The sequence below is a fragment of the Amblyomma maculatum genome, chromosome 7, assembly GCF_055883805.1.
Source record: "Amblyomma maculatum isolate TAMU_Amacu chromosome 7, ASM5588380v1, whole genome shotgun sequence".
In the NCBI taxonomy this organism is placed as follows: Eukaryota; Metazoa; Arthropoda; class Arachnida; order Ixodida; family Ixodidae; genus Amblyomma; species Amblyomma maculatum.
In genome coordinates this window covers 107,056,824-107,070,055 of record NC_139350.1, presented here as the reverse complement: position 1 = coordinate 107,070,055, position 13,232 = coordinate 107,056,824, and the positions used below count along the sequence as shown (strand labels likewise).

At 42.2% G+C, this 13,232-nt stretch overlaps 1 protein-coding gene across 1 annotated transcript in view; it reads left to right on the top strand.

Moving 5' to 3' along the window:
- Sply (Sphingosine-1-phosphate lyase) overlaps positions 1–13,232 on the top strand; it is a 107,222-nt gene that overhangs the window by 57,294 nt on the left and 36,696 nt on the right. Inside the window, exons 6-10 of the mRNA XM_084609321.1 lie at positions 1,716–1,752; positions 4,868–4,975; positions 5,425–5,487; positions 6,091–6,237; positions 8,065–8,185. Of these exons, the coding sequence (XP_084465447.1) occupies positions 1,716–1,752; positions 4,868–4,975; positions 5,425–5,487; positions 6,091–6,237; positions 8,065–8,185 (476 nt within the window). The remainder of the gene's footprint in view (positions 1–1,715; positions 1,753–4,867; positions 4,976–5,424; positions 5,488–6,090; positions 6,238–8,064; positions 8,186–13,232) is intronic.

The following is a 13,232-nucleotide window of genomic DNA, read 5'->3' as shown; positions in this document are numbered from 1 at the left end:
AAATAAAAGAAAACACAACTTCCCAGGAAGCCCAAAAGCATGTTTCACTGTTAGACTTAGCTACTGCATTGTGGTTCAACAGGGCACAGTACCACAGTGGCCTCCAATGTCCAATAGCAAATAAGCCTGGAGCAGGGCCACCTGTGCCCCAGTTGGCAGCGGCTAGTGCTGTGCTACCACCCTGAAAACAGACCGCGTGGACCTGTCCTGGTCAATGGGCCCCAAGGCCTGTTGCAACACGGTGAGGCCAAACACAAGCATACTCATGTGTTCTACATGGACGTCCTGCGTATCGAAGGATGCAATGGATAAAAGCCAAGGCGGTCCCATACCACCTACATCAGATGGACAGCGAGGCACCTTGGATCGAAACAAAAAAGAGAAGCCCCGAATCAAGAGGCCCGAAAACGAAACCTAGCTCTACTGTACATACATAATGCTCAATGGCTTTCATATATTGAAATTGCAGGGGGTTAAGTAAAACTTAACCTGAATTGTATAAGACATACTACACACACATTCACCTGTAACTTTGTGTTTGCAAGAAGCTATAACTTAGGATCCAAGCACGAGAACATATTAAAACTATAGTCTTCTTCCACAACCAAGAACAGGTGACCAGCCTCTCGGTTAGCTCTGCTATCACTGTAAGAAATAATGGAGTAGCAGCTTGAGAACATCAGCTTAAAATCAAATTTCAAGCTATGGCTGCCATCCTACACGTATTTAAAACCATTACTTTATGCTGCGTTTACATATAGCCTCATCTTAATGTAACAATCCATGAATTAGAAAATCTATTAGACCAGCTACCAGAGCCATTGTTTAATAATAGGAGATTTTAACATGCACTCCAGTTTTGGGGGTAGTGACAGAATGGATTCTAGAGGTCGTGTTTTGAAGATTTCGTACTGTGCAGTAACATTTGCCTACTAAACATCAGAAAGCCCGCCTATTGTTCTCCTGCACCGCCGTGGTAGTGCATTGGTTAGGGAGCTCGATTACTGTGCCCAAGGATGCGGGATCGAATCCCGGCCGTGGCAGCCACTTTTCAATGGGGGTGAAAAGCTAGGCGACCATGTGCTGTGTGATGTCAGGGCACGCTAAAGAACCCCAGGTGGTCGAAATTTCCGGAGCCCTCCACTATGGCATCTCTCATAGTTCTAGTCATAGTTCGGATGTTAAACTCCATAAACAAAACAAATCAACTGTGTCTTACATTCTCTCTGTAGCACCTGGTTGTGTGTGCAAAAATCTCTTGATGCAGAACTATGCACTTATGCAGGACACTTGTCGTGACTGCATGTCATTGACATTTTGCAAACATCTGCTGTACACGATGAGGTGTGCTAGCTTCTCCTTCATCACAGTGTATACTATTCCGCTCTCCAGTAATTTCACCACAAGCCATTCAAGATGCCCCTGATGTGGCTGTAATAAATATGTGTAGCTCACCTATGGTTCATTGAGCCAGTGCCATCATTGCCTGAATGTTGCTTCTGCACAAAAGAGGCAAGACAAGCACAAGTGGCTGTCTCAACTTAAAAGCAGGGCCTGCTGTGCTTGCTGGGTAATTCTGTTGTCTGCAGGTGGTGGTGGCACCACTTCACAAGGTCACAGAGAAGCATGGACTCTGCATGGCTTTGTGTGCATTGGGCTGCATTGCCCATTGTTGAGGTGTGATTTGACTACAGCAGGCTCAATTTATCTTCCAGGGTGGTTCCTGCAACAGCGCATGCTGGCTTTGACAAGGTGAGGAAGGAGTGCTCAAGTCATTTCTAAAAGCATTAGATTGCGGTACATATCTCGCAGTAAGCAGGGTGTGACTGTGGCTCTCGAGCAGCATACTTAAGCCCTTGAACAACAGTATATTGTATTTACTGGCAAGGCATGTGTGAGGCTTATTGGATGGCCATCGAAATCCTCATGGCAGGCTTGGGTTCAAACTTGACCAAAGTGCCAGTGTACAGAATGAGTCACACAACAGGATGTTCTTCTAAATATTCTAAGAGATTTGTAGTAAACATCTGGTAGTCTTGTGTATGAGAGGCTTGAGCATTGTGTTTGTCTAATACAGACATTTATCAATTTTATTGGATTTGCTATTGGAAAAGTGATCTGCATCTGCCAATTAGTTAAATACAATGATGTCTGTTGGGCTTTTAGTTATTGGCAAGTTTTGCATGTCACCACTATTGCATGAAATATACCCTTATATTTAGATCTATCGGTGTTATGAATACAAAGAGAAAGCCCATACAGTCAGTTTTGCATATCACATAACTTACGTAACAGGGGCGATGGTAAGAAGGAAAGGTCTTGCCTATATGTGGGGCTTTTGTTGTTTTTCCCATTCAAATTATATGGTAGGCCAAGGTGTTGTGCCAGCACGGGAGTTATCTGTTTTATTGGACCTGTACAGTTTGCAGATTTTAGGTAAAGCAACACACTCTTCCATGGGAGCCTCTGCTGTTGCTTTCTAATTTAGGTAGGTGCTTATGGCAGCCTTGAATTAACTCAAAGCATCGAGATTAATTTTGGTTACCTTACTGGCAGACCAACAGCTTGCTACCTGTCAGGAAGCCATTCTGAAGTGGTACATAAGGATAAACTACAGTTATCATTTTGTGCAGGCTGACTGCGAACTTTTGCATTTATATTTATACTGGTTCTCTTTTCGATATCTTTGTGTTACTGAGAGATGTTAGCATTTATTGCGGTCCAGATGAACTTTGTCCCATCGCTAGTCTAGAAGTAACATCACAGTACCAGACAATCTAATAGCCTGTAAGACTGCCTGTTATGCTTTATTTTTTTTAAAGGAGCTCATTATCACCCATGAATAAAAAACCTAATAGATTTTCTATCAGCATTTCTGGAGGAGGAGGGGGGGGGGGGGGGGGGGAGGGTACCTGAGGAATATTTGTTAGTCACCAAAAAGTCACTGTTATAAATCAGGCATGTAGTTATTTATAATTTGTGTGCTGTCATATTAGAGAAGCCTTAACACCCAGTGCTAGTGCATAAATGTTAATAAAATGTTCATTTCGGTCTCACTGTCTCTTGACATACCATCAGTTTCAGCGATCTATACGAGGTACCAAACATAGGCTGCTGTCTTGGTTTGTTGGCTGTTCAGATTGCATTTCATTTTTTTTGCATTTGGTAGATGGCAGCAAAGAGCAGTGCTCTTTAGTTTCATGCTCTTTTTGTGAAAGAAAAGATTGCAATGAACATCAGAACTTGATGAGAAAGAGCATAAATAGTGCTTGGAGTCCCAGTTCTCCCTTTTATTCCAAGCTTTCTTGTAGGGATGATGTGCTCTAAGAACGAGAAATAATCAGAAGATAAAAGAAAATACAGTGGAGCAGTGGGTAAAAGGAAGGAAAAGAAAAGCGCAAAAAAAAATTATAAAAGAAGAGGAGGAATAAAAGAAAAAGAGCTGTGCAATTCTGCTTGCACCCAAAGTGTTATTTGCGAGAATTGGGGAGATCTGTTGGATTTACGGCTGATCTGTGCATCTTGATGATGTCATTGAAGGCATGAATGGGATGACACAGAAACTGTAGAGACAGGACAGCTGTGGCATGTGTGTGCACGAGGTGTGGTTCTTGTGTTCTTTTGACTGCTTTAATATTTAATATTTGAAGGGGGATGACCTTTGTTTGTACGTAGTCATTAATGTATCTTTTCGCACTAGTCTTTGCAATGCTCAAAGAGCCCTCTTGACCACATAAGTTGGAATTGAGCAAATGTCTCAAGGCCCCTTCATGCTGGTGCACCTGAAGAGTCAATTGCTTGTGATTGGACAGAGTATCCACCCACAGTGGACGTCCATCTGTCCTTGTGTTTCTTAGCATCAGTGACTGTTGGCCTCTTGGAGCAAGTTCTTCTTGTAAGCTGTAGTCATTGAACAATACCGGAAACACATTGGAGCACCAGCAAGCATTAATCTAGGTGGCTGAACATTGAATTTCTTTTTATCATGTGGTGCATTCGTTATGAGATATGCTAATGAGAAGCTTCGCTTGTCCCGGCGTCTGTTTTATTGGCCAGTGGCGGTGCCTGATGTTTGCTGCCCGTCCTGTTGCCGTCCTTCATTTTCTGAAAGCACGAATGCCGTTTCTTTGCAGCTGCTGCAAAGCGTGTATCTGTCAAACTTTTTTAAACTGGGGACAGTTTGCTGCCTTGAGGAAAGCCTTCTGCGTACGTTGCAGGGTTCGCATGTGGCCTGGTGGTTGATGGAAGCAGCATGCATAAACTGTTGAACACTCCAAAACAGTACCAATGCAGTATTTGATGGTGCCACTTGTTGAAATATGTGAGGAAGTTGCCAGGGTAGCACCTGGTGCCTAATAACAGTAGCGGCGGTGTGAATTTCTGACTTGAGGTGGTGACAAAGCTGTTATAGCACAGGTAGCTAGTTGTCTTGTATGGTAATCAAGCTTTAGGTGTTCAGTCATAGCTGGGAATAATTTTAAACCTTTATACCCTAGCGTACACATACATGTTGCCACTAAATATGACCACATTACTGGCAATACAAAAAAAAATCTGAAGCTGTGTAATAACATGCAGAGATATTGCTTCCTCTTCTACAATGATATATTTGATGTCATTTCAGATTTGTGTGTTACATCCGGTCAGTAATGTGCTCGTATTCGATGGCCAAGGATGGGGGTGCTGGAAAATGGAGGTTTAGCAGGGCAGTAGTCAAGCGCTCAGAGGTAACCATGTTGCGTAGTTTGTATGTCTGCCATGCATGAGAGAGTCATACCTTGAGGGCCTCTTTGCTCAGCAAGATCCTGTTGCCATTTTTGACCAGAAAGTGATGAATGAGATGGGCATGTTGCGTGTCTCCTCTCAGGCAGGAGAGTACCTGAGGATCAAGGTGATTCACATTCCGGTTGACCCCGAGACGATGAAGGCCGATGTGCAGAAAATGAAGGCGGCCATCACCGGCAACACCATCATGGTGAGTGACTTCATCAAATGGGGCAAGTATAATATTTCTATGCCGGTTTTACATTTCCTGTGTTTCCCAAAGTTGCCTCCCCACTCCCTCACTCACTCCTTCAAGAAGTACATAAAAATGGAACCAGTTTTAGAATCATCAGATTATATTGGCCTTGGTGTGGCCCCACGTCAAGAGGGCATAAAAAATATTGGGCACAAAGAAGCTTTAGTTTCACACCATGCCTTCTTTCCTTTTTGTGTTTGTTGTTTTTACTTTTTTCCTAACATAAAACTTTGTTTTGTTTCCTGGCAGGCTTGAAATATTATTGCATACTAAAGTTTGTGGGGGGGGGGGTCCAGGCAGGACATGCGAACAGCAGTGATATCTGTGCTGGTTGTTTTTTTTTTTACTTTCTGCCATTGCACAGAAAAAAAAAAAAGTAACTAAAAAGCGTGTTCTCTTTGTAGCTTGTGGGATCCGCACCTCAGTTCCCTCATGGCTGCATCGACCCCATACAAGAAATTGCTGAGGTAGGTTTGCTTTAGCCTGTTAGGTGCAGGGCCTCAGTTCACTAAAGTTGGAGTTACCTGTGAAAGAAATTTGACATGAAGTTGGTATGCAAGCAGTTGCTTGGCCTTCTTTAAGTCATTGTTTATAAAATTTCACTGTGTTTTTTAAGGTATGTTAGCCATTCTTCACAATAGGCTCTAACTACTAGCTCTAACTGGTCATAAGTGATAACAAATGATTCATTTCAGACAAGCAGGTCTGTCTTGAACTTGTTCACCAAAGTTCAGCACAGCCTAAAAAAAGCTATAAAAACATTGTAAAAAGCCAGGCAAGTTTTATATTGAAATGTGTAGAGTGTAACCACTGCAGCTGAGATCACTGGATGGTTGCACACAGGTGCTTAGCAGTCATGTCTCGTGTGCAAGTGGCCGTCTGAGATTGGCCCCCCTTCCTTCCCTTACGGCGCAGTTCATGTGTCCATAGAAACAAGTGTGACAGATATTGCGCCTTTCCCTTCCTGTGAACCAATTATTATTATTATTATTGCTGGGATTTGGACGCACGAGTAAGTGACCGGTGTGCATAGCTTGGTGATGCTAACCTTGCTGACCTCCTTGCTGCAGCTGGGGGTAAAGTACAACATCCCTGTCCATGTTGATGCCTGTCTCGGAGGTTTTCTCGTTCCTTTCATGGATGATGCCGGGTTCCCTCTGCCTCCCTTTGACTTCCGCCTTGATGGCGTCACAAGCATCTCGGCTGACACGCACAAGGTGACATTCTTTTTCATGGCAAATTGATTCTGAGTATTTGCCGGCAAACTGGCACCAGGATTCCAGAAAAGTGGTGCATTGGGAAACGATTTTTTTGTAATATGCTTTGTTACAGCTAGTGCAACAAAGTCAAATGTGCAATTCTTTTCTCTTATTTTGTGTACAAATATAATCAGAGGAGCTGTACAGCCATCTTGGCAAAATACAGTTGAAGTGTGTTCTAACCTACTTTTGCCTGATTCTTTTTTTTTTTTCTTCTTTCGGGCTGTAAAGAAAGTTTGCAGAATTTGAAAATAAATTATGTGACAGTTTTTGCAAATGTAAATGTTTTGGTGGTTCCCAGGGGTTGATGGAAAGCAGCTTTTTTTAGGAACATCAGGAGCATTCCATTGAAGTGATTTTATGTCGTCTACATATAGGACACGCACACATTACACACAATTTCTTACTTTTAAAGAAAGACAGACCTGTATGTGAAATATGTGGTGATGAGGTCATAGTAAACCACATTTTGATCACATTCACAAAACTAGAAGAATTGAGGAAAAAATGTTTTATTTTACAGTCAACACATCCAATTTCATGCAGCGTCGCTGTTAGGCGAGCAAGCACTTGTCGATTTATTGCACATTCTTATGTTTCTCAAAAAAGCCAATTATTTAAAATCAACTGTAATTGTCAAGATATCTAACCTTGTGTTCTAGAAGCAAATGCTACTCAAGCAGCTTTTCAGTATTGTTCAGAGCTCAGCCACCTTTCTCAGAGGCCAAGTGAAGTGCTAGAATGTATCTTTTGTCATTAGTGGCCTGATTAATGTAGATTTTTAAGATGTTCTAACCTTGGTTAAAATGCATACCAGCTGGTGTGCATTCCTTGTTTTTAATGCTTGCTAACCTAAGAAATGTTTAATAAACTAGCTGCATGCTGCTTTGAAAATGGCAGTGATCAGAGAAAAAATGGGCAGCAAAATTCTGGGTTAACCTTGAGCTTTTGAATTAACTAAATTGCTTGCCCAGAAGTTGCATAAAAGCAAAGGGCAGTGGCAATGCACCTTGAGAATTATAGTAACTGCTCTTGGTCAGTTGAATTCTTTTCTGGCCATAGTTGGCTTGTCTTGCAATTGGCTCATATGTAATGTTGTTTTGAGGGAGGGAGGGAGGGAGTTAAGGTGTCAAAACTGGAAGGCAGCTTGACAAGCGCTGTTGAAATACAAAAGTAGTGGAGTGGCTTTCACTTCACGTGCCACCCAGTCTACCAGTGTGAAGCCATTGTGCAGAGCAACTTTATTAGTGCAAGCCATATGCAAGGTCTCACCATTTTTCACAAAAGATAAAACTGTTTACAGATGGGCCAATGAGGCAGGTTGCAATCAGCGCTTTTTGAAATCATTGTGCTGGCTTTGTAGTTCTTTGGCAATAAGTTCGCAAAATTGTGAAATGTCTGGCATTGAATTGATGTCTCAGCTGCTCTTCTTGTGGTCAAAAGTATGTGTGTGAATTCATTGGCATTACAAAAGTTTCCCCTTCCCCCAAAAACCAGCAGCATGAAAGAGTGGGCATGGTGCTTGTGCAATGGCGGTCTTGCTTTTGAGGTGCCCTAGCTGTGGTTCGCAGTAAATCTGGCTCCTGAAACCGTGACTAAGTAACTGTTGGGGATATTCTCTGTGGGACTGTGAAATGCCAGTGTAGTATTGGCCTATAGTCATTGTCATTAGTAAAGTTGCACAAAAAGAGGAACATAGCTTTTGCAAAGAGTTCATTGCAGCTTTAACAGCGTGACCTTCCGGGCCGGCAGCAGCTCCTCAGTGTGGTCATGCTCGTTATGCAGTATGGCTACACCCCCAAGGGCTCATCGATGGTTATGTACCGGAGCCGCAAGCACCACCACTACCAGTTCTCAGTGGCCACTGACTGGCCAGGTGGTGTCTACGCCACACCGACCATGTCTGGTAAATGATGCCTCAATTGTTATGCATCAGTGCGAAGGGGCTTTGGCACTTGCTGTTTCTGCTCGGGCCTGAGGGGAAGCATTAAGGGAGTGGTGAATTTCTTATCGGGAGGCAATATGGCATGCAATCCAGCCTACATGTACAGAATGTTGTCTCTGGGTAGCTGACACAATAAGTGGAAACAGCACAGTACTCGGGCTCACTTACCTGTGGATGTGACTTGACAGCAGGCTAGAAAAAAAATAAAATGAATCTTAGTGCGTCGTCTGCTCTAAAACATCAAGCAGTTCAGAGACAAGGCAGAGGTAACACTTGCAGATGACACTCAGACAAGGGGGCATTGGATGAATTGAAAAACAAACCATTTGCTTGGGCAAACTAGTGCCCTGAAAAGAAACTGGGCTTAGCTGCAGTAGTAGAAGCATGCACACCTGGTGATCTTTGGTTCGAGAATGGCCCACTCTGTTGGCCAAGCCCTGTCAGATGTTCAGGTGTTCAGATGGGCATAGCATGCTGTCTGGATATTGCCATTTTCCGACCAGGCATTCACTGGCACAAATTTATGCATAGATTGAAAGATTGCTGGCCAGCAGAGATGAGACTAAACATTGCATGCTTTTATTGGATAACTTTAGTGTTTCAAGTATCAGATTCGATTCTTTAAATTTTATTTCGAGCTGTGAACAGAGCAGATGCTCCGATTTTTTCTTTTTTGCACCTTTTCTCTAACTTGTACAGGTGACCTAATTTGCTGCTGTAGCATGAAATGCTTGCCTTGGCTGTCACCAGCTTTTGTAGTGGTACCACTAGAATGGTGACTATGATCCTTTAGAGAACCAATGTATCTGATGTGTCGTTTTGCTTGCATTTCACCTCAGTGAGCAGCCATGTCTATCTCAAGACAGCCATTGCAAAATCTATGAGTGCTTGGAATTTGTGGACTGGTAACCAGTGTTTCTACATAAGTATGCTGCTTCATCTCTTACTGCCATCATTACTGAAGCCATGAATGTATTACCACTGGCCATCTTCAGAAGTCGGCTTACTCCTGCTGGTTCTTAGCAGGGCCTACAAGGCTAGTTTATATGATACTGCAGTACATTCTGCAATCTTTCCAAGCAGGTTAGTCATTACTCATGGAAGAACAAGGACCACGTGACAGTACTCTACATATACTAGTGTGATTACCTTTGTGAATACCGAGATTAGTATGTCTATATTTAGGCGCATATTGTGAAACATACTGTACTGCATAGCGTGCTTGGATGGCTCTGTAGTAAACTGGCACCTTTGCTGTGCATAAATTTCTCAAACAGCTTCTTCACTGGAAGGCACACAACCTTTAATATGAAGGAGACTTTTCTCCGTCCAGTCTGAAAGTACTATTCTACTTGATGACAATGCTAAGTGGGTTGTTGCATGAGGTGCCTTCATGCCTTACAGTGTTGGCTTCTGACTGCTGGAGTAAATTGTCTTTGGGATACCTCTCCATACGAATCATTTATTGTGAAAAAAATGGCGTGCTTCTAATTGCCTTACTTGAAACCTTATTTGTTCCAGTATCGTCGACAGTTATTGTGTTTGTTTGTGACTGTGTCCATGTTTTTTTTTTGTTGCTCCCTTCTTGTAATGATGACAACCTGGTGAAAGTGAAGCACAATGGTATCTTTGCTGTTACAAGGGCAGTTGTTACAGGAACAGGTTTCATGAACATATATACCAATGCTGCATCATCCTTGCGTGGTTTTGCTGGTAACATTGCTCATGGATTCACAGATTCTCATTGTTTGATAAGCACACTTTAGGCAAGTAAGGCAGCAATGGGGGCTACTTGGTTGCACATTTTATTACATCTAGCACGCTACACGAGGAATGGCAAGACAAACGAGGCACACAGGACCAAGCGCACACTAACAACTACAGTTTATTCAGACAAAGGGTACATTTAAAGACAGTTCATGCGCATGCTCAGTTCAAAGTATTCATGCAAACTCTTTGCCGCTGGCAGCGTCACATCTGTACGCACCTACACTTCTTTTAGTTTTATTTCCTCACTTGTTAGCATGGCCTGTCATCCAGCTGCAGTTTTGAAATGCGCTCTTGTAGAAATTGAGCCGCACATATTTGCCAAGTGTCTCTGTCATCAGTTATGATCTGAAACAGATTCCCTTCCTTGTGCATTTTCACTGTAAACATTGATGCACATGTTAACATATGGGAGGCTAGGGGAGACAAGTGTATAAGCACACCACCAGTCATGTTAACAATTGAATTAAAACTAATAACGAAGTGTAGGTGTGGCATACGGATGTGACACTGCAGACAGCAGTGAGTGTGTACTTTTAACTGAGGATGCTCATAGACTGTTTTTAATTGTACCTCTTGTCTGAGTAGATCGTAGTTGTCAGTGTGCGCTTATCCTATCTGCCTCATTTGTCTTGTTGTTCCTTGTGTAGCACGCTATTTCCTTCAAAAGACCATTTTGTTTGCCTGTATGTTCTGGATTAGAATTTTTATTGACTGTTTAGAACTTCATAATACTGGAGTTGAAAACTTTAGATACAGTTTTATTTGTGTTTAGATGCAATTTTGTTATAGCGTTTTGGCTACTGCATTTATTTAGAAAGTGCGATTTTGAATTGAAGACTTGATTTAAAGGAGGGAAATGAGATGCCGGGTCTTCTTCCTTTATAAATGTTTGCTTGGTCTGACATGGCTGTGACATTTTAGGATCAATATGTTTTGATGTATCAACAAAATGACTTCAGCACTTCAATTTTTTTTTATAACAGTGTGTTCTATTAATGTGCACACAGTTGTTGCTTTATAGGCTAGCTTTATAGGTTTATAGGTTGCTTTATAGGCTTTATAGGTTGTTCCAGTACTGCTGACCTTTTTGTGCTGTTTTGATGCATTCAGTGATTTCTTGCACTAACTTTTATTGTGTATGTCACAATCAAAGTTGTTGCTGTCTATATGAACAATAAGTAAATTAATAGCTGATGTGGGACATTCATGGACAGTATTGAAGATACATGTATCTTTGGTACTATACTTACTTTTGATACATTTTCTGTATCGGTGTTAGGTGTTGTGTGCTGAAAATGAGTGTGTCAGAGTAGCAGCATCAAAAATACATTTTTGTGTATCGTGTATTTTAACAATATACTCGATACTAAAAAACCTGCAAATTTTGAGGCCGCTGTAAGTAAGGCATCGCGTTGGTGGCTGGGCAACAGCTCAGCCAGCTTGTTCTACCACCCGAGTTCCCTCTTGCTTGGAGTCCCCTTAAAATCCCTGTCTTCCTTTCTCCAGATTCAAACCTAAGGAGCCCATGGCACTTTAATGCTCACGAGTTTGCTTACCTGTGAGCACATAATGTGTACCATAAAGCTGTTTGTCATTCTTAACCATTAAAGAAGGCGAACATGCAGTAGGAACCGCCCGCACTGCTGTAGCCCTAGTCGCATTTCCACCCTTTGCCGTCCGCCTCCCTATCTGTTTATGAGGCATCTGGTTTTTATCAAGCGGTGCTGTGTCGAATGCAATGAATTACATACAACACTTATTCAAAGCCCAGGGGTCTGTGTCAGTGGTGCTTAGTGGCGAGAATGCTAGCTTCTATAAGGCCTCAGTCAACCACGATGCAGTTGGCTTACTGCTCTTCTTGGAGTCTACAGTGTTCGCTTTGAAACAAACCCATTTTAATGGCGCTAAAAGGGGCTGCTCGATGAGCCCTTAAAAAAGTTCAAATCAAAAACAAAGAGGACCAACATTACGGCTTCCAGGAGTTCGCTGACTGATGCTCTGTGCGCAAGGGCGTGGTCATTTAACTTGAAGTGTAGATTCCACATCTGCCATGCCTAAAGAACTGCCGCTTTAGCACCAAGCACGGTGACCCGTGCTACAGTTCACAGTTCACAACAGCCGACTAAGAAAATCTCGACGGTCGTCTAGACTTTCTTCCTGTGAGTGTGGCAGCCAGTGACTGTGCTCTATAAAAAGTAGAAAGAGTTGAAAATTTCTTAAAATGCGCAAAATGTGTGTCATTATTTTGGCTTTTGTCTAATCTAAAGTCCTAAGAAGCCCAGCTGCACAGCCGTGGATTCGTATTCATTTATGCTTTTTGAGAAAAAGGGCACTACAAGAATACACTAAGGCTCCAGAAAATATGCAGAAGCTTCCCAACTTCGCTAATAATATTGCTTTATTTTATTGCAATTTCATTGATATAAACATTGGTAATCATGAAACTACAGCTATTATGTATATGCAATATTTCATTTATGTATCAAAGTACGATGGTACAGTATCAATCATTTGTATTGAAAATCGATTTGGGTTTGCAGGCATCGGAAATAGTTTCTCACGGTGTCGAATATCGGTATCAAAGATAATATCTTCTTACCCAGAGCTGATGTGCGAAGTACTGCAAGATGCACAGTTTTGCAGTTCTTAGCCTCACTCTGCACAGCCATCAGTAAAGCTTTTCTTTCTCAGTCAGAGTAACGTTATATGTAGAAAATTAAATCGGATTCTCATTGAGCTTGATCAGGCTGAAAGTTTCTTGAACAGCTGACTGGTACTTAATGCAATTGCAGGGGAAGCTTTGTTCTTGTACAGGTGAGGTACCCTTTCCCTAGGTTTGTATTTCGAGTTTGCTTTGTTTTCAGAAGTTTCGTTATCTCCCTGACCTCGAGTAACCTGATTGATGGAAACGTCGAGGGAGACGACGCTTCTGAAAACGACATAAACTCTGAATACGGACTCTGGTGTAGTTGCAACCATATAATTAGCCTGTTTATGGAGGGTTGTTGTTGTTACTTTGGATTTCCGCAAGATTTTCGTCATGTGGGCTATGTAGCTTGGCAAAGTCTGAGCTGTGCTTGTGTTGCATAAAAACTATATTTTTTAAGCAGGAAATATGACAAGGTTAAGCTAAATTACCTGGGAGCCAACTACTTGAACCACACTGAATAGTTGCAGCTCCCACTGTCTCGAATTTTGCTGTTTGTGGTGGGAAAAGAATGTAAAGATTTTTTTTTTC